This window comes from Hylaeus volcanicus, chromosome 4 (genome assembly GCF_026283585.1).
Source record: "Hylaeus volcanicus isolate JK05 chromosome 4, UHH_iyHylVolc1.0_haploid, whole genome shotgun sequence".
Classification (NCBI taxonomy): Eukaryota; Metazoa; Arthropoda; class Insecta; order Hymenoptera; family Colletidae; genus Hylaeus; species Hylaeus volcanicus.
The window spans coordinates 30,444,981-30,472,322 of record NC_071979.1 but is presented as its reverse complement, the minus strand read 5'-3'; the positions used below and the strand labels follow the sequence as shown (position 1 = coordinate 30,472,322).

The 27,342-nt window shown below is 47.0% G+C and overlaps 1 protein-coding gene across 2 annotated transcripts in view; it reads right to left on the bottom strand.

The window, feature by feature from the left end:
* The window catches only part of LOC128875918 (complexin), a 132,124-nt gene that overhangs the window by 19,505 nt on the left and 85,277 nt on the right, over positions 1–27,342 (bottom strand). Inside the window, exons 1-2 of one of the 2 annotated variants that reach the window (XM_054121943.1) lie at positions 14,252–14,365; positions 269–432 (exon numbers count right to left, since the gene is read on the bottom strand). In XM_054121943.1, the coding sequence (XP_053977918.1) occupies positions 269–432; positions 14,252–14,264 (177 nt within the window). In that variant the 5' untranslated portion in view covers positions 14,265–14,365. Of the gene's footprint in view, positions 1–268; positions 433–14,251; positions 14,366–27,342 lie in introns of those variants that run through there. The other variant, XM_054121942.1, reaches the window with a different exon arrangement.

Below are 27,342 nucleotides of genomic sequence, written 5' to 3'. Positions count from 1 at the left end.
TTGAAATTTTCGAGCGTTTCACCAGCTCCCAGGACCCACTTGATATACGCTGCGTTTATACGTTTATATGTACATTTGTATGATAAATAAAGGAAAGACTTGTTTTCTAAACGAAACACCACCTTCTCGTTTGCCCGAATTTCTTCGTCTTTTGGCATTTTCGATTTATTTGTTCCAGGCCCAGAGAGTTTGAAAGTCTGACTAAAACGCGAAGGATAGCCTAAAATTAGCCAAAAATTAGGTTACTTTGCGTTTAATTGTCTCCTACCTTGTCCCTGATTTCTTGTCGCATCTTCTCCCGTTCCTCCTCCATTTTACGATGTTTCTCCTTCCTTCGTTCTTCAGCCTCCCTGATAGCTTCTTGCCTTTCTCTCTCGGCCTCCTCTTCCTTCTCCTTGTCATCTTCGTCTCCACCTTCGCCACCTACGGCTCCTGTACAACAAACGATAGAACAATTGTAGACTCGATCGATCTTTCTCACTTACATTTGTTTTGTTACCGAACCGTGCCCGTTAACGTTGGACGAGTAACGATCGAATTAATAAGTTGGATACATCGATAGATAATACGGCGATAGCTCGAGGAACGTTCGAGCTTGTTCGTAGGTTCGATTCGCGGCAAGATTCGCTTGCTTCATTTAGGTTAGGTTCGGTGTAGGTACAAACTATCGCGATAATAGACGACGAGAAACTAACGGTTTACCCCGGAGAGCAAACATTGTAAATCAACCCGATGGTTAGCGTACTGTTCACTTGTAGTTTAATATACCATTGCGGGGTCGTATCGAGTTTCCAGCCAAGATTATTCCGCTGCCGGAAAGTCTGGTTCAACCGACACGACAAACAGCAAACTTTCTGCGCTGTACAGGGTCTACATTCTGGATGTATCGTTTGTTATCTCTGGAAAGATTCCCTTTCGGTTAATTCGATCTCTGTCGCGCACCACTTCTCTCCGAGACAAGCTCTGTTCCAGACAAATTGTGCGCGACACGCTTCGTTCCAGAGTAATTTACGATTAAATTCATTCCTCTCCCGTTTGGTTTGGTTACTTTCTTCTTTTAGTTTTATTAGTTACTCGATACTCGTTCGACGAGCAGAATCGAATCTCTCGCTGATGATCAAGGTTTTCGAGAAAATAAGAGAACGATTCGGTACTCCGTTAGCTAAGCTACTCTGAAATTTTCGCGCTTAGACAATTAACGGAACGGACGCGGACGGTCGTTATGCGTAGCTAGCTCGCTTCGAGATTCGAGAATCGTGTTGTGTAGAGCTGTGAGTAGCAGCGCGCGCGCGCGCGCGCGCGCGATGTTTGTTTACGATATCGAGAAGGTAGACTCCGAAGGTCGAGCCAAAGGGAAACGAAAAGGATTCGTCGTTGCTGCTGTCTGCCAGAGAATGACGTGCCAGGAGCTCCGGGCTCGAGGAAATTAATACTACTTCTGTCCCGTCGTTGGCGTCGGTGTCGTCTGCCATTTTCTCTTTCTTTCCGTGCTATCCGTCCGCTATCTCGTCCTTTCTATTTGCACTGTTTCCCGCGGTACTGGTTTCCGCGAACTGGAAAGGTACTTTGAAGTCCGAGCCAGAGACGACATTCTTTTTCTCCCTCTCTCACTTATTCCGTCTGTTTTTATTCTTCGATATCTCTTTGTCAGACTTTCCTTCTATTAGTTTCTCTCTTTGTCTTTCTATAGACTTGTGTTGGAAACGAATCTGCTCTAGTTCGTTCAGTTGTTTTAGTTGTATCAGTTGTATGGTTCGAGTGTTTGGCGATTAAGCGAAAACGATAGAAATTTACGGTGCTCGGTTGCTATTGTGTCGCTAGAATGTACAATAGTAAAACAATGCGTTCGACTTACTTTTCTTGATTCACGCGCGTAAACACAGCTTATTTGCTCAACGCTCGATCGATTCTCTCTGTCCATTACATATACTAGAACCTAGTTAAAAGTCGCTTAAAGGTCTACTTCGCGTACCGAGACAATTGTCGATCGAATTTTGAAAATTACTTGGTCGCTTTGAGAAAATTATCTTTCTTTTAGTTTTAGTTTTGTACTTGCGTACGAGTTGCGAGGATCGTTTGGACGTAAACGTAGAGCGTGATCTAAATTTTTGACGTTAAAAAGAAATTCTTCTTTAACGATAATTTTTTGTCAAATTTTGCTCGGATTTGAAATTGAATAGCAACGATGATTTAAAAGGGTTAGGACGCGACGCGCCATAGTCCGGAGTCATCAACGGGTTCTCGTCGATATTTCAGGCCGAGACGAACCGAGTCGACCCTCTTTCGGGGTTGTCTTCGCATCTAGGCCAAGAGCCGTCGCAGCTCGCTTTTTGTTCCCGCGAATCCGCGACGCGGATCATTACGCGAAACGATGCCGTCGCTGTATCCCGCTTTCCAGACATTTTTCCCTCGGTATTCTTAACGATTACACGCCCCTTTAAAGTCGACGCTGCGCGCGCTCCACGCGGTAATTAAAATATTTCGTTGTAGGCACGCGTTTCGTCCAATTACCGTATATTTATACGTTACAAGCATCGCGGCACAGAGCCTTACTCGGGGACCGAACGCGAGCGGTTTCACGAGCGAAAACTAACATTTTTAGGGCGTAGACAACAAGGCAACAATTTTCGTATTCTTCGCCTATCTCAAATTACGCTTTCTACGATTTCAACACCTAAACGCACGGCCTATTTTTTTTTAACGATGAGTCGCGAACTCTGCGCTCTGCCCTCGGCGATATTAACAAAAGAATCAGCGAATGGTTTCCAAAAGAAATTGCAAAGAGAAAAAAGAAAAAAGAAAAAAGAAAAAAGAAAAAAGAAAAACGATGGTCGCGATTCCTCTGTCGAGATCGCTATTGTTTTTTTGTCCGTTAGCCAAACGACAAGGACTGCATGGAATTGGAAACCCGGAGTAAATCCAGGGGTGTTTAGCCCGGAGACTGAAGAAACGTGAAGAAAAGGTGAAGCATAAAGAGTGCAAAGCACAGGAAACCAGCACCGTGGGCTCGATAGTCATCGGTAATCATCCGCCAGTGCCAGTGGAACGAAAGCGACGAAAAGTAATCTCTGACGAACGTTCCTTTTTTCATTTCTTTTTCTCCCTTTATAACTATGCGTTTTCGCAAAGAGGACCCGCTCGGAAGATGATCGATTCGAGCGATTCGAGCGATTCGAGCAAATTCGAATAAGAGGAAGGAGCTTTGTAAATGTAACGAGAGCACGTGTGATCGGCGTGTCATCAGGTCATTAGCTCACCAATCGATGTGCACGGTTTTATCGTTGGCGTTTGACATTTTTGTCGGGTCTTGAGAATTCTCGTTAGCGCGATTAAAAATTCCACGAGTGTCGAGCGTTGCGAAGTTGCTCGAACGCGAAGGCACAATTTTAGGTTGCAATTGCTCGGAGAAAAGCTCGAAGAGTACTTTTAAGGAGACGGCTGGAACGAGAAGAGATGGCACGAATGCGCAGTTGAATTCATTAACGCGCATTCATTGTCCTGAAACGAAGAATCGAGAAAATGGCCGGGAGTGCTAAACACTGTTACTCTCTGTCAATTAAGGGCGAATAACAAAAGAAGAGATTAATAAAGGAAGCTTTTAAGAAAGCTGTCGAGAGAACTGGGGGATATCGAACCACGACTCCCTCTTATCGTTTCTGGCGACGATAAAATTTCTTTCAAGGAAACGGTTCTTATCCTTTGCCTCGACCAAAGAAACTATCCTTCGAAATTCGTCGACGCGGCGCCGACGATCCGGACGTTGGTCGTTTCGTAACGCGCCGGTATTCACACGCGTACGTTACTATTTTCCAGATAAATGATTTCGAATAATCGATACGGTGAAAAGAAAGAGCGTATGTCCGTTGTTGAAACGACATCGATAATCGTCGATAACCGGAACGAAAAGTTATTCCGGATGTCAGGGTGCAGCGATGCGAGACACCGGTTGAGATCGATGCAAACTTTCCTTTCATTTCATTTTCCGATACGATCTATTTCTCTCGATCGATTGCAGTTTAATTTCCCGAATAAAGGAACAAATACGGCATCTTTGTTAACGTAGGAAACTTGTCCAGAGTCGAACACAGGGACGTCTAAACGCGCTCGTGGCAGCATTTTCGTCAGGAAAAGGTGTGAGAGAGAGAGAGAGAGAGAGAGAGAGAGAGAGAGAGCGTAGCTTTTTTCCGCGCTTCGTGGCGCGGCGCTGCGAATTCTTTCTGTCCAGCGAGACGGCAGAAATGTGAGAGGGCACGCGAGTGTATATGCGGGTTTGAACACTTTTGTCTGATAAAATGAAATTCTCCGGCAATCGTCCGGGAATTTTGCAACTCTGAAACTGCTAGAAAGAACGAAAGTACGAAAGAACGAACGTCATAGAATTGGTGAAAATGCCGATTGTAAGACGTGGTTAAATGCGAAATGTTGTCGATGAAAATTCCATTATCCGTTCCGTTCCGTTCGATTCAACGTATTTACCTTTTACACAGCTGCTGTATTTCGCCATCATTTTGCCGATTAAAGTTTGGTCAGTTGCGATGGTCGAGCAACCAATGTTAAATAACATTATCGATGGAAACGCGCACAACATTCGACTCGATTCGCTCGATAGAGGTTGATAATGTTGTCGATTGCGCGCGCGCGGCCAATTCGCCGATAAAATATTAAGCAAGTAAGAACGCACAAATTTCCATTTAGAAAAACTATTTTATATCAGACTTCCTTAACGTTCGTCTACTTTAATTACCATCGTGTCACTCTCTACGTCGAGTACATTTAATTTTAACGGATTTTTTGAAATCGACGTCCACGTTAACGAAGCCACGGACAAAAACTAGATTCGAATACGCTGAGCGTAACGTACAGTCGGAGTTGTACGATTGAGAGTAAGGGGAAGCTCTTTAGAAATAGAGAGGGAGAGGAAATGACTAGCCTGCGGTAAAAGGAACGAGGGAGAAGGTGGTTTAGGTTCCGTGGAAAAGCTAATTTCGTCGAAAGTGGAAGGTGGTTGCCAATCATTTGACTAAATACACGAAATACGAATACGAGAATACTAGATGTCTACGAAATTAGAAATATTCTTAATAGATATTCGAATATACTTGTCAGAGTTTAGTCGAGCGGCCGTTTTAGTTTCAAATATCAATTCGTTTCTTGATAATTCTTCAGAGTCTTGGATGCGTCGCGAGTCTCGTAATACATACATACACATATTTTGCTAGCTTAACAGATTCGATAGCGTCGATGGAATTTTTTATCCAACGGGATACGCTTCGAAGCTTCGTTTCTGTTGCAGCATGCCATCGGGAGAGAGATAGACGCAAATAGATGGATAGATGGACGGATAGATTGATAACTAGAGAGGGAGAGAGAGCGCGCATGCGAGCGTGGAAACTTGTTTCCGTCTTCGATGACAATTTATCGGGCTCGCTCCGGAATTGCGAACAAGACGTATCCGTGTAGGCGAGAATCAAATTTGCGATCGCAGTCTCGCATCAATCTCGGAGCGAGACACTCTCTCTCTCTCTCTCTCTCTTCGGGTCGTCTATCCGTTGGAAAATTCACTCGCGAGCGAATAATCCGCTCGTTTTCTCGGTCCAGCCGGCTTTCCAGCTGGCCCTTAATCCGGCCGAAACAGGAACGAGAAAGAGAGACGGAAAGAACGATTCCTATCTTTCGGGTCGGTGTCTAGGATTCTTTTGAAATCGGCGTAATCTTGTTTCGCCATCAGGTGCAACATCTCCGAGCCGATGATTGGATGGCATATTGTTCGTCGGCGAAGCGAGGATTCGCATCTGCTCGATCCTTCTCGTTTCTCTCTGTCTCTTTTTATACTCGTTAGCTGGCCTGTACCGGAATGACGCGGTTAAGTCTTGTAAAATCCAGTTAAAATGCAGATCCGATCAATGAGCTCGGTAACGATGTCGTTCTGTCGCTTTCGAAATCGAAACGGCCGACGGCCACTCTTTCCCATCGGTACCGATCCACGAAATGTATTTCCCTGAATTCGAGATTTTGCCGACGCGAAATTGATGCACGCGATACATCGAATTTCGCGCGAGAAGGATCGCAAAGATTGCTCGTAGGCTCGATCGCCCGTTACATATTGCTCCAACCGTCTAACTATCGCAATCCGTACACGCGTTTTCGGCTCGACGCTGTTCTTTGCTCGAAACGCGTGTAGCTGTGGCTGATGTTTCGAATAGCGTGGTAGGTACTACCTGTAGCTATGTACTTATGTAGCCATTCGCTTCTAGTTGGCGTATTTTACATTTTCACCGGGACTCGACAACTAATCGCTTACGCGACATCTTGGAATGCAGGATACGAGGTCGAGACGATGATCGGGCAAGGATCACGGTTATGGTATCGTCTTAAATGACTGGAACCTAACGAATAATCGATAACTAGCCGAAGCGAGTAATCTGACATTCACGTGACACGTTTACATGGTTACGTCGGAGTAACAAGCGTATGGTTGCCATAAGCTCGAGTCAAGTAGTCTTGATTAAGCCACTCTGGCATAATTAACCGCATCCGTAGAATGTGCTCTTGGGTCGATCGATGCGGCTCGCGTTCGGCCCGATTGCGATTCTGAGTTCTCTACCGATGGTTCGTTACCGTCTGCTTAATGGAATTCAAGTTTCTTTTTGACCGTTACGAGATTACGATATTCGCGTTAATCTCCTCGTTTATCCGGGATATCGCGGTCGAACCAGATTGATCTTTGTATTTTCCATCGCATATATATCGATACGAATTTCAAGTTTCGATCCCCTCTATTTACGTCTACAGATCAAACCCGAATGCTTTACGGTAAGAAACTAAACGGGGGTGTGGTCAAATTTGTTTGCTCTCACGTTGCCTCTGTTTCTCCGACGAGTAAACTGAAAATAACGTTCTCTCGTCGAATCGCTCGCGGTTATCGTGTTCCGAAGTAAGATCGAAGAGGGCGTGTCCTTTAAGGATTTATCTTGCCTCTCGGTATCTAAACGTACGATATCCACGTGCAACACAAGAGAATTCTTCGCGTTCCCCGCGAGACGTATCCCGAAACGAGTGGAAAATTCAATTTTACGAAATGATCGCCGACTCGGTTTAATTTCGCGAAAAATTAATGAATTCGAAAGGGTGCAAGTAAAGTGCCGTCGCGTCGCTTTTATCGTAGCGATGTAACTCGAACGGCACGCGAGATCCTCTCTTTTCTTCGCCTTCGCTGAATACACCGAGGCAGACCGATGCTTTTCGTTCGTGCTGGCTGAGATTCGCGTGCTCCGCGGATTGAAATATTTCCACGGAGCATCGTTATTTACGATTGCGACTGCACACCATTGCACGAGTTTTAACGAAAACTCGAAAGCACAGTATCGACTTGTACGTTACGAATGTTACGATAAACGTCGGCATCGGATAGAGAACGTTGCAATTTGGTAAAGTCAGACTACATATTTTATATTTCTCGTTAATCGTTTATATAGTTTGCGAATCATTTTTCACATCCCATAGAGTATATTATATCTGCACGATATATTTACATACGTATCGCGGTATCGCGAAATGCTACGTTTCTATTCGAACTGGCTTCGACACTGTCAACGTTCCTGTTAAATTTCTGTTGAAAATCTCGGCTCATTTCCATTCTCGTTCGGAACAGGACACCGAGGTAGCCGCGTCGCGTCGTCCTATTTCCATTTCGAACGTAATCGTTTGGGTAAGTCTATCGCGCGCAACTGTTTCCAAACTTTGCTCCACCTTTCGCGATACATCGCCGGCGCCGGTACCGTCCAATTAAAACTCTCCGTTTCTCCTTCCGGATGCGGTGAAAATCCCGCGGGTGGCTCGTAATTAGTCGTAGAAACGGTGTCAGAAAACAAAAGTTTCCCAAAGTTGGTCCAGCCGCGCCGTTAGTATTCGAAACACGTCGTAGAATTAGTCCTATTGATTCCTGGCGTCCTATTTCTCTCTCTCGCTCTCTTCTTCCATCTCCATCTTTGTTCGACTATGCCACGATAACTAGGTTCGGGTGGAAACACGAGATGATCCTTGTCTCGGCTGCAGCTCCGCTTTGCCTGCCACAATAGCCGGGTAATTTCTCTTCGTATTTCCACCTCCCTCTTCTTCGTATATCCCGCGCGGAGTCGGATCTTGCACGGGTAACTTGTTTCGAGTTCCCTGTACTTTCGCGAAATTGGCAAGTCGGCCCGAACCGTACCGTCGCGAACCTCCTGGCCTTTTCAGACGATATCGTTTGGCGCGACGGATCGTTTTCACCTAATTAACGGAGAACCCAATGCCAATCAACGTCGCTTTCGTCGATGCTAGCGAATCCCGAGGTCTCCGAGAGTTTCGTAAATATAGGAGGCAAACTGCGCTCGTAGCCGAGGACCGAGAGCTTTTATTCTTTGCGCGAACTTTCGAGTTTGCTCCATTAGTCTTTTATTAAATCGCCGATAAATGGTGAAACGGATGGCGTTTTCCTCGTTGCGAGACACGCTACATACTACATACATAGAATCGAGTCGAAGCGACGCGACGCCGACATGTCAAGTCGCGATACGCGAGCGTACAATTCTTAACCGCTATCACGAAAGAGACGAGGACACGTTTCACGACCTTGTCACCGATAAACCTCGAGCGTATGCATATTCATAAACACGAGTAGGTCGAGCATCTGGCTAGTTAACCGACCCGATGCGACGCGACGGGACTCGCGACCACGAGAATACCCTGCGTCGAAGAAACGAGCATCCAAGACTGTGCGCCAAAGGCGTTTTTCGCGAAACGTAAATACCTTGTTCTGCATTTAAATTACAAATATAACGGTAACTCGTAGGGAGCTTTCCCTGAATACCGAAACTGTTTGATCACGGTTTAACTCAACGGTCGCGTTTACCCTGGCCATCTTCCGCGGATGTTCTTTCCAATTATTTGAAGGACTTGCAATTAACGAGCAACCGATGAACCGTAGACACGGTAATTACCGGACAGCGGATTCGCTTCTATTCGCCGGGATAAATGAGCACGAACAAACGAGAATGTTTTATTACGAACAGCTAATAAACTTATCGGTAAGTAGCTTACCTCGAACTCTAAGTTTACTTTTCCGAAACTCGGATCGAATGGAGAAAACGAACGAAGGAAGGAGAACTTTTTCGACTCTCTCGACTCTAACGAGTGTTGAACATTTTCCTCGCGGAAACGCGAAAAACGTTAACCGTACGTTACATAGAAAAGCGTGTTATTTTTGACGGGGTGTCACTGTAGAATAGATTAGAAAACGAAAGAAGAATTTCGCGTACATTTTTCGATACATGTACGCTATTCGTTTTCAAACATGTTATACGGAAGTCTGTTTCGTTTTACGTTCGGCGTGACTCGCGTTACGAATATATTTTCGTGCAAGTAAGTATGTACATATATCGAGCAGCGTTCGAACAGCCGCTGCTTATCAAGATGTCCGGGGCCGGCTCGTTTGCGAACGTCGTTAAAAGAATACGGGTCACACGGCAGACCAGTGGTATCGTTATCGTTTGACAACAGAATCTCGTAATAGTATGCGAGGCTAGAATATATTTGGTTGGCGAGGGTACGGCCATCGAAATTATCGCGAATCTCGTCATCGACACCGACCCACCAAAAAATTACTCTCTCCCGACTAAATCAACGAACACGATAAATGTACGCACCTTGAGCGTAAAATAATAATTTAGTTGGTCATTGGGTAGACCGTGACCGGGGAACCGCTGACGCGGTGGGTCTCTTTCGCGAGCCAAGGCGAACGCTCGAGGCTCCGGCCGTTTGGAAGGGAGAACGGAGAAGTAGGCCAGCTTGTGCACGTAAAGACTCTACTTTTTGTGACGCATAACCCGTCGAGGTCGGTCGAAGGGAAACCTCAGCAATTCAACGAGATCCGACACGTGACGGTGGGATCGCATGCCAGCGGATCGGGCCAGGCCGTCGATCCTTGAATACGAATTAAGCGATTTTCGCTGTGGCGAACCTCCGTCAGCGTCAGCGTCGGCATCGTCGTCGCCGTCCCCGTCGCGTAGATTCGCCTAGCTAGATTAACGGCGATAGTTAGCGACACGATAGGTACACAGTTTTCCAGCGTGAATTTCGTCGCTTGGAACAGCCAGAAAAGAGCAGGGACATTTTTCGGAAACGAACCAGATCTTTTCTCGCTCGGAAGTTGAACGCTTTCGGCTGGATAATCTTTTTAAATTATTTCCGACTGCTCGAACGGATCGAAGCAGACGATAAGGGCACCGCTAGCCGACCCCGGAGCAAAATACACCAAGAATTATTACTGTGTCGGGATAAGGACAATCCTCGCGTCGAGGATTAATCGTATAGTTCCGAGTTCTCTCGCGTGAACGCTGTCGGGTCGCTTCGAACCAACGATTAGGCGATTCTAATTGCACGTTCTGGCACGCACGTGACCTCGAGATTCCAATAAATCAACCGAGTTGGACAAACTTTTTGGAGATGCTTCGGCTCAAGTTTGTTTCAGTTTATCGATACTCGACGCGTTTCGATTGCATTTAGGACTCTGAGTAACCACCGATCTCAACGTTACGTTCTACCAGCTTTTATAGCAACTTTTATTTTCGCTGGGATGATATTAATTTACGATTCGGAGTCGCCGGAACCTCGACGGTTGTCGATAGCGGTCGCCTTTTTGCACGTCACGCCGCGCCATTCGGTGATTAATTACCTCGAAATTGAACGCGCAGGGCGCAGGGCGCAGGGTGCGGGACGCCGCGCCGGCCGCGGCGCCGGCGGTGCGTGGCCGACCTGGCAACGCCCGTTGTTAATTAGCATCCACCGATCGTTGCTTGGATGATCTTCGAACGATACCGGCTTCGTCGATCGGACAACTTTTCACCGACACCGACGCGACGCGACACCGACGCGACGCGACACGACGCGTTGCGACGATGGTTAGGAACGGCTAAACGAAGCTACAACCAACGATAGCTGGCTGCATAGAGACCACAGGTTGTCGGAATGTTTCAGATTCCTCGGCTAGGAAATTCTTGAAGCTTCATCGTAGAGAGTTTCCTTGGAGGATAGCGTGCAAAGTTACGCGTGTTTCCAAGAGAAGCTTCCTCGCTCAGCTACGAACGTCAGAAATCGTGCACGATCCTTACCGTCCGACACAAATTTCAAAGAGAAACTTGTCGGACTGGCCGCGCTGTTCCCGAAACTTTAACGTATCGATTTTCATCCGCGAAAATCATACAGTTATCGAGATTTACACACGTAAATACATACGTAAAATGAAGAGATAGCTAGGTGTTAACGATCGAACAAACGAAATCGCGTATCTATACGCGAAAAGGATTTTCGTTAAAGATGTCGATTATATCGAACGAAACGAGTCGAAAGTCGTAACGCGACGCAGTGCGCGGTTCGCGTGCCAACTCTCTTGTTTACAATTTATACTTTTACGCGTTATCGTGTGAGATTCTACGTTCTCCGCGGGCTTCGCAATTTTTCCTCAACAGTCCAGTTTTTTCTGGCTCGCAAAGCGACTAAGCTCTCTCGTCGTCGACGGTGAAACCCGACCGAGGGAACGGTAGGATGAGATAAATCCTTCTGGTCGCGAATTCGTTGCATGTCCGTACGAGTTGAAAACGAAACAAGCTAAACTCGAGTTTACGCGAAACGTTACGACTACAGCGACCGAAGAATTTTGATGTAAAATATATTTAGCGAATCACCCGCTGCATTGTTTGTAATCAGAATGCGGTAAATAAATCGGTAATCCACACTCTGTGTCGCGTTTAGGCTGGAGTCGCTCGAATCGCGTGTAGATCGTGAACCTACAATTGTAAATTTCGTCGAGTACGTCCGTCCGTTATCTGGATCGAATCGATCGATCACTGTCAATATCAGAGTCCAATTTTGGCTAATCGATAACTATATACCCGTACGATAGGTTTGATCGAATACTTTTTAAGTAGTCTTACCGGCGAACAGCTGCATTTTTCCAACTACGCGGTTCACGGGATCTCAAACTGTCACCCTTAATTAACTCGGACGGTATTCGAGCTGGGCGTTCCAGCGAAAATCGTTGGCAAAGCCTAATCCTAAACCTAACGATAAGTCTAAGCTTCAGCTGGTCTGCCGCGTGTAACGAGAGCGTTTAGATTTCTCGCGGACTCTTTCCACGCGGGAAATCGATTTCCGGGATTTGGCCATTTTCTCGGCTCTTCGTTTGCTAGCATATTTATCGCGGATGTTTAAAAGTGCGAACGCGCTCGAGAAGCGAGTCCGAAACGGTAATAATTTACAAGGAGCGAGAGCGTCGGAGCGGCGGCGGCGCGGGCGGTCGCGTTGCCAGATTCAACGCCATCAGAAGCGTACGGATGGATATTGGGCAGGCTTGTCAACGGTTTATTTATGACTCGTTTCGTAATGTATCGATTCGCTCGAACCAAGCTACGCGAAACCAGCAGCGTTTCGAGCGCGCGGACAGGAGTACGAGGCGCTGCCACGCGTATCCAATAGACGAAGACGAATTACGGATGTCCCGGGACCATCTCGCGCGCAAACACTTTTACCTTCGTAGAAACATGGAAACGATTGACCGTGGTCTGATGCACTGTGCACGATCAGATGCGACGAGGCAAGACGAGATGAGATTTGTGATTTTTCTTCTACGAATACATGGAACATTTCGAATAATAGAATATTTATTTTATCAGCTTTGATCGCGTCATACTGGTATTCCGTGGAAGCGGACGTAACTTTGGTTTGGTCGCGGAGACAACGCGAGGGTAAAATCGGTCGGGTTCGGTTGATGCGCAACACGTTCCCGATATTTAACTCGAACCGATTCGTTTCGACGCGTCTTTGACTCCCGTTTTCCCGTAAGACGAGGATAAAAGTTCTCCCATTTGTTCGGCGACTAGTTCGACTCGGTGGTAACCCGGGACCGAAGGTAGACATCGTCGACGACCGGACCCCTTTTAATTTTCTCTTTTAATAAAGACGGACGCGGCAAATTTGGAATTTATGCCAACAAAAAAGGTACGATTACAAATAGGTACATTCGATAAAATTTGAGTGGATTTTCAGAACGGTTCCGCGGAATAAGAAGAGGAGAAAGAGAGAGAGAAACGATAACGAGCAAACTTTGGCAACTCTGGTATCGCGGATGGTGCTTGTTTTCCATCGAAACTCGTACTTAACTTTTCTCTTGTTCTCTTTGGAAACAAGAGAGTGGTTTAAATTTCGTTTGGCGAACAATACCGAGGAGTAATTTTCATCCAACAGCCGTTGGTGTTGGTGCATTCGATGAAAGAAGAAGAGAAGGGAATCGGTGATAGAGTAGAATGTGAAAGAATTGCAAGTTCTGAAATTTGAAAGGTTCCGTTAGATGGAAAACGCAAAGTCGATCGAGTCGGTCCGTAACGCGCCGAGACGACGCCGACGCCGACGCCGACGCCAACGCCGACGCGACGACCTGACGCGTCATTCGATTCTACCAGGAACGTCCAGGCGAGCGTTAGCCCAATTAGAGATCGCAACGCTCGTTGGTCACGACTCGACAACTCGAGACAGATTTTCCTTTGAAATCCGATTATCCGCAGTGGCAGGACACGATCGTGGCGCGCGAATTAACACGAGTTTTACAGTAAGGAAACAGATTTTCATGGTTTTAGCTGGTACCGAAGCGACGCAAGCCCGCGTCCAACGCAAAATGGCCAACTTGTTCTACTTGTAGTAGCAATCGAAAGCATAGAAAAAAGCGTGTAAAAAGAAAAGAATGCGAAAGCCTGGTCGGTTTTTTGGGGAAATCCAAAGAGGATCGGAATGTAGGCGATTCGAAAACGGTACCGTCGAAAGCGTTGAAAAGATATCGAGTTTGAGACAGATATGCTTGGTCAACGATACCTGTTTTCATTCGCTGCTACGGGTGCTACGATGTACGGTAGCGGTTGCCGATGCGCCACCCTGGAGCCAGGCCCCTACCGACGATCGCGATACTTTAGCACGCTACGATAAAAAGCAAAAACGAACAACATCGCGGCGCAAAGGTAAATTTCCGCGTCGGGACAGGCTCCAGCTCTGCAAGTTTATTCGTGCGATACCAGCCTCGGATGGATCGATCGATCATCGGTCGAGGAAATGAAAAAACCCGCGCGAGTATCGTAACGGCCGTGACGCGACGCGACGCGACGCGACGTATCGACAAGAGCAAGTGAAGAGGCTAAATAGTGCATGCTTGGCTTTCTATCGGACATACCCAGTATGTCCATGACTTGGCCTCGTGGTTGCGCTCGTGATGCTGGCGACAGTAGTACTGGCGCCGTTTCGGTCAGACTTGGCTTGCCAGCACCGACGACGACCACCACCACTGCCGTCGCCACCCCTATCGAGAACCGAGTTCCCCACCAGCATTCTCGGTGGGCGTGCTTCCCGCGATAGTCGGAAGGGGTTCTAATGGACAGAGAGGGGTAGAAAAATGTTGGTTTCCCCTCTGGGAACTCGTGCAACCCACTCTCCCGTTGCTGCCAGGAGAACCAGCCTGCAACCCGAACGCGATATTTCTACCGGACTTTGCGCAACCAACGCGATCCGGTTCTCCTCGAGAAACCGGTGTCTACGCGCTCGGTGCGCGTATCCGACCCGATCTGGGGGGATACGGGCTGTCGGTTCTCGCTCTCGAGAATAAATCGACGACACTGGGTCGCGACGAATACTCTCGTAATTTCGACAACACTGCTGGCTGGCTGCAACAAATGCTTTTCTCGCTTTTCTTCGAGGGTTGCGTATCGTTCTCGTTGCCAACCGTCGACGACTTACTCGGGCGAGTACGTTCGAGAGCACGGGAAACGCGAAGAGAAAGACTTTCGTTCTCGTCGCGTCGCCTTCGCAGCTACGAAGGCTGCTTCCACGTTTGAGAAACTTGGAAGCGAAGAGAAGAACGCGGATAGCTGTACGGTGAGTAGCAATGAAATTTGATCGCGTACTCCCGACAGACCGATGCGGATAGTCGTAAACGGGACGCGAAGAAAACTCAGACAAAGATTCTGAAAGGGCCGCGAAACGGAAGAGAACGCGATTCTTGCACTCAAGCCAAATTGCAATTAGTAAACGCAAAAGCGTCTTGGAACGCACACATTCCGCATAGCACACTGGGAACCCATTAAGGAATATTCCCGCGCGAGAGCGAGCCTCGCTCGATGAGCGATATAATTTATTGGCTCTACTTAGAAGCCGGTCTACTTGCGGTTCTCGGTTAATAGAAGCCGCGACCTCCGACCCATTAACAGCACCAGGTCAAACGTAAGATGCCAGGGTCGAAGAGGACTTACGAGACCTGGTCAGTTTTGCTTTATCGCCGCGCAAACCTCCCTCGAACTCTCCCTTTGCTACCATTTGCCACGAAGCCGCCGACGCGACGCTCCAGTCCTTTCGTCTCGATTCCGTTCGCTCACTGTCTGGCTTCTCGTTCATTGTCTCTGGCTTCGCGCGTATATCTCGGCCCTAGACCTATTCCGGCCCTTCTTCTCTTGTACGTTTTCCATACGGTACGGACTCGACAGACACCGAAGAAGCATCGGCACTCGAGGCATCGACAACTCCTAGATTTATCGAGGTTTTCGAGTGCGCATCGGGAACGCCTACGTTCTTCCTTTTGTCGCTTAGAAATACGACAGCGTAACGCGACTTTCGAGTAACGCGGAACTTTGCCACGATAAAGGTGGCGATAATCGGTTCAAAAACTCCAATTCGGTATAAAAGTGTTTGAGATCGATGTCTCGGAACGTTACTCGTATTCGGTGATGTACAGCTCGATCTATACCAGCGAAACGTCTCGTCTTTCGATTCTTCGTTTGTAGCAGCAGAGTGGTTCGCGGGAAAAATAAAGGTTTCGAGTACCGACGTCGCGACGCGTTGACGCAACGCGAGTATCCGGAACGATGCTCGAATGGACGGGACGAGCCGGGGTGTAGGCGGAAAAGAGTCAGCAAAAAGAAAATCACGGCCGTTCTCGCACGCGATAAACCAGTCGAGGTTCGGTGACTTATGGCGCGCGTAAGTTGCCGACGACTGGATCGGACCCGGAGAAATCGGAAAGAACCGAATCCATAAACATCGGCAATCCACTTGTTCGGTGGCTGACCATCGAGAGAACCCGGGGCGATCTCTCACCTGTTTACGCGAACGCGCGACGACGTGCTTCGATGCGTGTTCGTCGTGTGTGCGCGAGGTCTCGAGCTGGCTATCGACTTGATAAATACAAACGCTCGTTGAATAATGCATCGGCCGTTCCGGTACTCGGGAGTAAACAAGTAACCCAACACCGTACCATCGCATCGCGCATCGGAAGTATCTACCGATTCCCCTAAATCTTCCATCTATGTTCGCCGGAATCATCGCTGCTCGACTTTCATCGTTTCTCCAATGTTTTTGCTCGCGTAGACGCGCAATTTTCTCCTCGATATTAATATCACGGAATTTAATCCAAAAATTGATCGAACGAGTCACGAATTAGTCGCGAGAATCGCTTTTCGACGCTCCCGTTTTCACTGCGACAAACCCATCGATGAACATTTTATCGTATATTTGCTGGTTTCGATATAGAGTGGTATTTCGATGCCGATGTTGGAGAGAAACGAGACACCATCGATACCGGAAGCAACGCTATCGATACCATCTTTGGTGTTCACCTTAACAGAGCCGATACCGGAATCGTTGTTTTCAAAGACGCGTCGAAACGGCGAGAAAATCGAAACGACAAATACTCGGATTGAATTTTCGATGAAAGTATACTTTATCGAGATACGCATCGCGCGATAAATCTAGTTATCATTTGGATTAACGTTGTTATTATTCGAAGCGAAACGACATCCAGTAGGTTTTTAAACAAATGGAATCGATACGTTTCAAGTGTTGTTCTCGCAGTGTCGTAGTTAGTGATCGCGTCGCAGTTGTGTTAACGAGATAATTTCACGTCGTCGAGGATATTAAGCCGTTTCGGTAATTGCGGACGTTAATAACGATAGACGCGTTGATGGAACACCGGTAATCCGTGTCTCGGAATACTAAACGGGACGGACACGCGGCTGTAACCGATGGACTCGTCCAACTCTGCAAACACTCGGACGCAATCAACGCAAGATAGCAGGTAGCAGGCAGCAGGACGCGAATTAGAGACGAATTCCGTCGTGCTCGACGCTGTAAATATTTACTCTTTCGACAAAAGTACCGAGAACGTTTATTTCGAGATTTCGATCGATTCGTTCGGTGGTCTCTGCTCTCTGTTGCCGAAGCAATTATCTCTAATTAGATGTTGGCCAAACTATTAAGACTCGTGCGACTGACAATGAGTAAATACCGGCTCGTTATCGACTGTCCACATCGAAGCTTTACGAGTGCAATGACTCGTTCGATAGCTCGCGATACGATCCAATTCTACGAGTACGAGATTGTATTTGCGCGTTTGCGATCGCCCGCTTCTTCGTCAACCATATTTTGGAAAAGTAATAACGCGTCTCATTTTTGTCTACACGGGATATCAGAGTATATCGGGGAATCACGGAGAGCCGATGACACGCCGGTAATTCGGTTTAATATCGTCTAAAGGGTCGGCTAGGCCGGCAGGGCAGCAATTGTCGAGGATTGTCGTCGTCGTCCTGGTCGGACTCGAAGCAGTCCTGCTGCCAATCATTATCTCGATGGTATGCAGACATACCAGCGCGTGCGAAACTGGGTATGCGGGGGCTTCCTGGGAGACGACGCGACGCGACGCGACACGACGGTCTACTAGGCCGGGTCGATGAGAGAATACGTTGGCAGAGAAGCTGCGTTCGGGAATGAGAAGGGCGACAAAGCCTGGAACCTCTATATTGGCATACCAACGGCCGCTGATATGGGAATACTTTAACAACAACTTTATAGTAGACGAACGCGGCTGAATTGAGACGATCGAAACGCTCTTTTTCCGATCGTTGTCCCTCCTCCTCTGGATTTTATTTACTTGCCATTTCGATTCTCATACGAATTCAGCGAGCGTCATTTTTTTGAAAAATTTCGTATTTAGCTGAAACTCGTACGTATTTGCGAAAGAACTTTGAACCCTCTCTTTGACTATTCGAGTGGTGTTTGTCTGGTTGCGCAACATTTGTAAAATTACACAACTAGTGGCACTAACGACGATGTACGCGACGCTGTTGGGAGGAAAGAGATGGATAAACAAATAGTGTGTGTGTGTGACAGAGAGAAAATTTAACTGGAACGTATGGCGGTGGATAAGGCGTCTCTTGCACTTTCTATTGTGCACCGTCGTCGAAAGTTGTACGAGAACTTATATCAGGCAATTCAGTCGCTCGGTTGTGAATACTTCCATAAACATACACACCTTATTCCGAAGGAATCCCATTAGTTTATATTCGCGTAAAATTGAGTCGTGATGCGACCGATCGTTTCGTTTCATCGCTGTCGTTTCTCGCGACTCCGATAAAACGAATTGAATCTGACTCGACGGAGTCTTTCGCTGGAAGAATACACGTTACGATAGCGTAGCGATCCCTTCGAATACCAAATCTACGTCTATTTGTTGAATTTCTATAGTTTCCATCGATTATTTTTCATTAGATTGCAATCTTTTCTATCGTTTCTCCAACGGAAAGTATTTGCGAGAAATTTAAGCAAGTTGCGTAAAAGCAATTCGGGCGCAAAACCTAAAACGAATTTTGATGGTGTTTAATCGAATCGAGACTCGAGGATGCGTAGTTGGACGCGGTCCTGTAAGGTGGGCCTGCCACGATGAAAGCAATTTGTTCTATCCCGGTCTAAATAGCGTCGGTCATTTAATTTCACGTCTACCGACTGATCGAGCGGTTCTCCGACTACATTGTGCCAGGATGATCCCCTTAAGGAGGGCTCAATCGTTCTCCTAATTGCCGTTGCCTTTCTTTTTCTCGCTCGGAGAAAAGTTGCTCGGTGCACCGTTTCCTTCCATCTTTACCGCCTCTTCCTTCCCCAAAGGCTCTCCTTTTGACTTCTTCTTTCCTTCCCTTTTTCCATCTCGCGGGCTGTCATTCCTCGCTCGGGATCGATTTAGCGGTAGCTGAATCGAGGACGCAGAAAAAGTGAGAAGCAAAGAGTCGGTCGGAACGAGGGAGAGAGGTCGAGAAAACGGAGCTGGTTTCCACGCTTACATTCCCGATGGGAACTCTTTTATCGAGAAATCGAAGGAGAAGAGCGCGCCGGTGGTGAACGAGGGACAAAGGGAGAGTTTAAGAGGCGTGGATCGAAAAGAAAAAGAAACGGACAGAGGCGGAATCAAGGTGGAAAGGTAAATAAAGAGAGGCTCGAGCGCAGAAATTGCATGCTCGAGGAAGAAGGAGGAGAAATTTCAGTCTGAATGGGCGAAAACGAAAAAGCAACGGACCGAGTAACCAACGAGGCTGGAAGAGATAAAGCTCTCGCGGATTTTTAGTAAAAGCCGAGAGGAAAAACTGCCTACCCGCCGAGCGCCGCCTTTCGTCGACCAAACACGAACAAACCAAAAAAGATACAAGTAAAAAGCACGCTGGAGCAGGAGAACCGGCAGAATACGCGTATACAGAACAAAAAGAACAGAGGAAGACGAAGGAGAAGAAGGAGAAGAAAAAGTGTAAGATGTAAAAGAAGAAATAGTAGAAGAAGGAGAAAAAAAAAGTGGAAGAAGGGTAGCTCTTGCAGCGGGACTAACAGCAGCTTACCGCTGAGGGAATAGAAATGTGAAAGTCTGATCACGTGCGCGCGAACCACACCACGCCCATTTTACTGTAAATCAGCCTTAAACCAGCCCGGGCAGCTTACAATCAAACGTACTTAGCCGACCTTCCACGAGACTCGCGGATAAAGTGGTCCAAGACGAAAACGGAATATATCCCGTGAACGTAAAGCACGCGTGTCCACGTCCCCCGTATTTCCAGCCACCTCGTCAGCTCCCTTCCTCTTCTGTTACTCTTCTCTCGCAATACATCGATGAAAAATCGTACGAAAGTGGTCTTAAATGCGACATGTCATACGTTAGAATTCGCTGAAATGTTCCCTTCGCTGCTCGGTTTATGGCCACGTCGATGGCCACGGCCACGGTCGCGTTCGAGAATCATTCCAACGAGTCGTGTCGCGCGCACGGTTTTTCGATGGGAACCGAGAAGAATTATTATGTTCGATTATTTTTACTCGCTTCGGTCGAGCTCGCGATTTTATCGGTCGCGAGGTTTAACGGTCACGCGCGGCAGATAAAGTTTATTACGAGCGAGAAAGTCGCAGGCGTTTTATCGTCTCTGGCTATTCGCGCTTCGTTCGCCGACGTTTCGAAGATGCCGATGAATTCGTGGAAATGTATGTTTGTAATTTGCGCCACGGTCCATCGTACCTTCGTGGAAAAATTCGTAAAATAGCGAGGCAAGAAACGAAGAATCAGACCGTGCAGCTAGGAACGATCATCTCACGGAATAAACTTGTAATTACATTCGCGAAAGTTAACCCCGGAGTGGTCGCATTCGCTTTGTACAAGCGCTGTAACGGTTACTTCGCGGTATATGTACGCAAGGAACAGAGAAAACGTAAACATTGAAAATTATTCTATAACGCAGAATAATTCGTTTGACAACAGATTCGCGAGAAAAGGAAGGGGAAGGGGAAGGAGTCAAGATTCGAGCAAAGCAGGGGGAAACTTTGAAAGACGTCTTTTGACCGAGGCTGTCGATCGGTCCCTAATTTTCGAATAAATTTCAAGGATGGCCGTTATGCAAGTTTAACGAGATTAATTTCCCTCGCGTTATCGTGAATTTCCGTATGACTTCCTCGCAGAAGGATTCGCCGGTCTAACACGATAACGGGGATTAGAAGGGACCGTACCGAGAGCTGTACAAGCTTAAACGGAATACGTTAAAGGGTGCAATGATCCAGATTAGAAAGGGTCTAATTGGTGCTCGACCCGACGAAGAAGGTTGCAACTTGTATTTCGAGCAGCAACGAAGCTGCGTCCGTTGTTAGACGTACGGTTCACCGAAAAGTTTCGTCAAGGAAAAGAACGATCGTGTTTAGTGACGAAAGTTACGGTTATGGTTACGGTTTTACAGACCGCGTTCAAGTCCGTGAAAACTATCCAAAAATTGTACCAGACGCGATAATACGCGTCGTAACAGCAGATTGTTTGTGTCCGCGTTGGAATTGACGTGGAAAGACACAACGTAGCCGATGGTCCCGAAAGATATGGAAATGGAGAAAGGGGAGTGGCAAACAAATTCGCGAGAAGAAGTCGTTAGAGACGCATGATAACGGAGCCACACCCTGGTAGCTTTGTAAACAAGCTCTCTCTTTCTCTCTTTCTCTTATAACAACAAGAACGAACAGCAGGGAACATGAGAAGGGAAACGTGTGCGTTCGTTCGGGGTATTCGAATTTCACCGACAACACGAGGAAATATCTCACCGCTGGCGCTGTTCGCCAATGTCTTTCGAGGCCATGCTTCAGCGGGTAAATAGTTTTTTTTAGAGGTGTTCGCGTCGAAAGTCGAAACTAGACATATTTCATTACGATTTTATATTTACGCAAAGGTCCTGTCGACGTATCGTGAGTTTTCTTTTTCCATGAAAAATAGTTGCGATCGAAGCTTGTCTGCACGGAAAATTCCAATTTATCTAACGAAAATTCCGTGCAATTACTGCGATCGTTTCAACAAAGAAGCAAAAAAATATTCAATTTATCCAGCATTTCCTTTTGCTTTCTTTCGTTTAATCGTGTCGCAGTTACTTGGATGCTTTGTACTCACCTCGCGCCGCGCCGCGCCGCGCCGCGCTGTGCACGTGGCACAAATTACCGAAGTAATTACAGGGGCATAGAGACGCGAGGGAAACAACGGTGAACGCGATTTCCTTTTGCGCGTTTCCTGCGACCAGGTTCACCCGTCTCAGTAATCGATCGGTGCTATGGAATTTATATAAATAACGAGTGCCATTCCGATAGCACTCGTGGCATTCTATTTTACCGAATATGCGAATGGGAAATTGCTTCCAGTTTGGAATTCATCGACACGCGTCCCTTTTCATGCGAACGATTCAGTCTTCTTCTCCGTTCGTAGCACCGATTCCTCCGACGCCAACGGCGACGCCGATGCCGATGCGAATGGGGGAAAATTCACGAGCATATACAAGTCCGAGAATTAATTTATGATTACGGTTATTATTACGGTTACGGTTAGGCATCACTCAATGGTTTGAGTAGTCGTTTCTTCGATAGTTTCGAGTATTCGAGTTATTGAAAAAAATTTGCTATAGATACGGAAAAGCGAAAAAAAGCCAGGAACCAGCAGGTTTTTCGTCGGTAAACATTGGGATTTTTCTCTTTCGTCGACACCAGGATCTGCCGAGTAAAAAGTATCCGGGATAAAGATAAAGATGACGGGAAGCGGTCGACATCTGGACGTAAATGGTGTTTTTCGAGACGTTATCGTGGCCGGATATTACAAGACGAATAGTTTTCATCCAACTTCGTCGTAAATCTTTGGGAGAATTCCTCTTCGTCGAGGCGAAAACCTCCCGATGGCGAAAAATGTGACATCTTCGATTCTATCGATGGTTATCGAACTGTACAAAAAGTTCCGAAGATCGATACGAAGATCTTTCGTTTTGCGACGATTTTTCAAGCACGCATGCTATTTCAATTTATGAAAAATATCCATTGGCACAACGATCGAAATGTTCTTCATTTGTTTCGCATCTGTACGAGTTATCGGCGGGAATTTTGAGATTTCGTAAGCAGTTTAACGGGATCCTCGTCTAATAATCGTCGAGCTCCGTTCGTCAGTGGACGGACCAACGAAAATCCCCGCGATAAAGACGCGCGGTGCCGGTGCCGGCAGAAGCCCGGGTAACCCCGATTTACTAAGCAGCAGGCTACTGGGCTCCTAGGCTACGGAGGGGCTGCATGTGCACGATTTTGGCCGGATGCCAGCTACGGCACTGCGGATGTCGATGGTGACACAAGCTAGCAGGGATTGGCGGAGCTTCGTTCCCGCGGACGAGAGAGTTCAGCGCGTAACCGATCGCGACTGTAGCGGACGATATTTTATTTTCGGTGTTGGTAGACGATTCTCGATTTCAGCGCGATCGCGATCGCGATCAGAAATGGACCAAAGTTACGAAAGTTGATGAAATTGCTGCCATGTACTTTACGAGGAAGGTGGACTGGATTGGGCGTGGTCTGGTGCTTTTCGAGACTTGTCGATACAACGATACGTCGCGTCGTGTTGCCTAGGCAACAAGCTATACAAAAACAAGCTTTTTTTGTTCATGCTAAACACATTCGATCGACGAAATTGATCGTTTTTCACGAATTCATCTATTCGATATTTAAAGAATTACTTCGAGTCCGCCGCGTGTGGAAGTCTCGGTCTCGGTCTCGAAGACAACTTTTCCGCGACAAATATGCAATTCAGATCCTATAGAACGCTATCGCTATAGTTTCTCATTTCGTTTTTATGAGTCTCACGGGGACGGTGAACCTGTTCCCGCCCAAAATCCTGCCGGTATCCAGCAAGAGACGCGTTCGAACGCGCGAGTTCCGTAGAGTCGTTAATTGCCAATCCAGTTTAACGATCGGTTCCCCAATAGATTGACTCGTTTCACGTGGATTCCGAAACGTTAGGTGAGAGATTTCGTGTTCGTTATTCGCTTTGCCTCGCCACGTCGAAATCATATTTGTTCAGCTCTATTCGAGCCGTCGCGCGTCGGCGTTGCCGTGGCCATCGCACGTTCGAACCTACCGCGACGATATCTCGCTGTGACTTTCCAGTTGGGAAACTTGGTTCGAGATTCGCGATTGCTTCGTCTGCTTCTATTCGTGATTCGATGTTGCAAATACAAACTTGATCATCTTATTAATTTATCTTAACATTGCCCTCTTTAAAAATAGCTGACACGAGGAGAAGAAGGAGAGGAGAAATTAGCTTCTGGTTAGAATAAAACGACCGAGTCAAGGATTTCGATGAGAAACTGCTCGAGGAATTCAGCATAAAAGTTTGTCTCGTTTATTCGGTCCTTTATCCCGAGAGGATTACCTAGACGAGCAGATTTCGGGCCGCTTTAAAACGAGAGAATTCTCGTCGACGAGGGTCACGTTAATCGGGATAACGTAAACTATTAGTTTATTCGACGTTAATGGACGCACGGCGAGTACCCGTGGTTACGATTACACGATAGTCAGCGGTATCGTTTCGTTGGTCTAGAAACTATGCAAACGTTAGATCGAGGAGGAATCTCATATTCCAAACTAAACCGTGTTCGCGGTGGATATACTTTATTAAATTGTACGCGGCAGCTAATATTTACATTTAGCTTTGCACGGGCGTTTTCTGCGTTAAATCGAATCGCCATATGCGCACGGTCTGTCGTACGTACCGTGCGAAACGTGTCGAGGAATTTCGTACGCGTTCTATCTTGATTCAGCCGTGTGCGACCAACGATTATGTTCCCCGGTTTAGAAGTTTCTTAATTTGGAATTGTGCGCGATACAATTGTCTCCAATGCTGCAATTAGCTGGGAAAATCGGGCGGTTCGCGGTGCGATACGACCATTTTCACCAGTTCTTAACTAACCCTCGAGAGGCTTGACGTCGATTCAAGGAAATTCTTAAGAAAAAACGAATAAATTTGGAAGAATTGTCCGTCATCGGTGTTCTCGCGTCAAAGCATTGCTGCGCAAATATGGTTTCGCGTTTCCGTTAACGTCCCGTAGCGCATTTACGAAGCAATCTTGCTAATTACCGAAGTATATAAATATAGTAGTAGTAGAAAGGTAGTAGGAGAAGAAAGAGAAGGAAAAGAAGGTAGAAGAAGAAAAAGGGTAGCCGCTCTTCGTGTAATTGGAATTTTAAAGCGACAGCTAGAGTCGAAAGGAGTAATGCTCGTCGCCGTGTGTAGGATCATTAACGAACGAATCAAATTTGGGGACGTAATTATCATCTCGTTTTTCTCATCGCTCGCATTTTCATCGTTGTTCTATTCTTTTGCTCTTTCGGATTAAAAAGTCGTCGAACGAGAGCGAGGGAGCCGACCTGTCCCTTTTTCAATTTCTCGAGTCACTTGCGTCGTGATTTAAGCTTCCACGTGAAATCATGGGAAAATAAAAAATGCTCGTGTTTTGAGCAGCCACTCGACCGACCGAGCGGACCTTCCGCTTATCTCCAGGAAACCAGACTCCTAGACACAATAACGAATCTTTCACACTCGAACCGATACAATCCTATCGAACGTTTAACAAGAGACGGATCCGCGGCGTGTAGCGCTGACGTCTTCGACGCCGCTTATAACGTATTACCACTGCCGCGATAAATATGTCTCATGGGCGTAGTCGATAGCGCGCATCGTGCTAGCGCGACATTTGGTCGCGATCGCGTTAAGGCGGTCTCGTTCATTCCTGCGGAAACGCGATAGTCCGTGGATCTGGTCGCGTGTTCGCACGCTTCGATGATCGCTCAACGAAAATTCTATACTTTCTCGTTCGCCGGACGACCGGTCGCGAGATATTATACGTCGACGATGGTACGACGCGGTTAACGAGATTTACGCTTCGACTCAACGCGAACGACAACGGCTCTCCCAATCCGATTTTTCGATTCATCTTTTCATGGTCGACGGTAATCCAAGTTTAAAAATTAGAAACCGCCAACGGTTAATGGTCACGGATTTACATTGTTGAATCGGAAGGTTTAAGCAGTAAAACGGAACGAAATCGAGTAGGTTTGAAATTAATATCGAGAAGGATCTGCGAGAATATCGTAAATTTTCTTTCTTTTTACGGACAAAGAGCCTTTCGTTGCCGCCTTGCTCGAAAGCTCGCGACGCGTGTAGAGTAGAATCGAATTCGTTACCGCAGCTTCGACCGAGTACTTTGGTTTCAATTATACGCGGTGGATCGTTTTCATCTCGAAAAGTGGTCCAAGTATGAGAAATCGATTCGAGGGGAATGTAACCGCACCCGGACCGATTAAGAAGCACTTTGAAAGAATTACGGAACAAGCGCAGCCACGCGTATGTTTCGGTTGGGCCTCGGTCGCCAAAATGTCAAGTGGCTAGTACCGAGGGTCGCCAAGTGCTCTTAGCTCGATCGACTTGGATTCGAGCAATATCGTTGCCTGTAAAAACAACGCGCACGACGATAGACCTTAAATGGACTCGATCGGTCGTGCATCAGCCTCGACGTTTCCGCTCGTTACTTTAACCACCTCGCTCTCGCTCGAATCACGCATTAGTTCTTGCCGCGATTTTCTCGTCTAATCGTGTCGATTTGGAAAGCTGACTTTTAGGTTGCACTTTGGCGAAAACCAATCCACCGATCGCAAGCGGATACGACTCGAGAAACGAAGGCCACAGAGAATTCGATCCGAGGACGAATCGTCCGGTAGCCGCGAAACGTGTAACGACAGTACCCAGGTGTCCCCATTTTCCATTTGCCACTCTTTCGTTGGCCGCGACCGGAACGACGAGAGCGAAGACAGAAGGAATTGTTCTTTGCCGGTAACTCGCTCGCGTCAGATGGACTGGCGAACGCGTCGGTGTCGTCGCGTCGCAGGGCTTGCGAGTATCAGCTTTTACGTTGTCGATTTCCAGCTCCGGTGGAAATTGGAAAATTCGATTTTCAGACCTAGCGAACGGATCGTTTTACGCGATGCCCACCCTCCTTTCACCTGTTCACTCTCTCGGTAAAGCGAAAATATCGTGGTTTTCCGTGAGGAATACCAAGTCGAAAGAATCTACGCGATTTCGTTCCTGTTTCACCTCGATTCATCCGATTTCGATACTCGTAAACTGTTTGAAATTTACGTGTAACAAACGCGCCAAAACCGCGAAACCATTCGTTTGTCGTCTTGGTTCCAGCGATCACCTTTTCCTCCCGCTGGACTTTCATTAATATTTTCGCGCGTCCAACTTCAGCATTTGAAAGTCCAACTTTCGTTCGATGAAAACAAAACCAGACAATCACAAGTGAATTACAGGTGAAGACATAAAGTGACACTGTATCAAAACGACGCGACGCGACGCGATGCGACACAAAACAAACGACTTTTTTTTATGGTCATCCTCGGTACCGCGACGACAAAGCAACAACAGCGAGCGTGGTTGTCGGCCAGGAAAACAATGCTCGACGATGGGACCCGATACGCGAGGAAATTACGTCCCACGAACCAACTAGAAGACGCGAGTTGCTCGATCGCGGACAAAACGTTTCCGGTTTTGATTCGATATCGCGTCACGAGCTGCCAATTACTGCGCGATTCGGTTATCTTAGTCGTTGCTCGATTTACGCTATCCCGTCAAAAGTTCAAGTT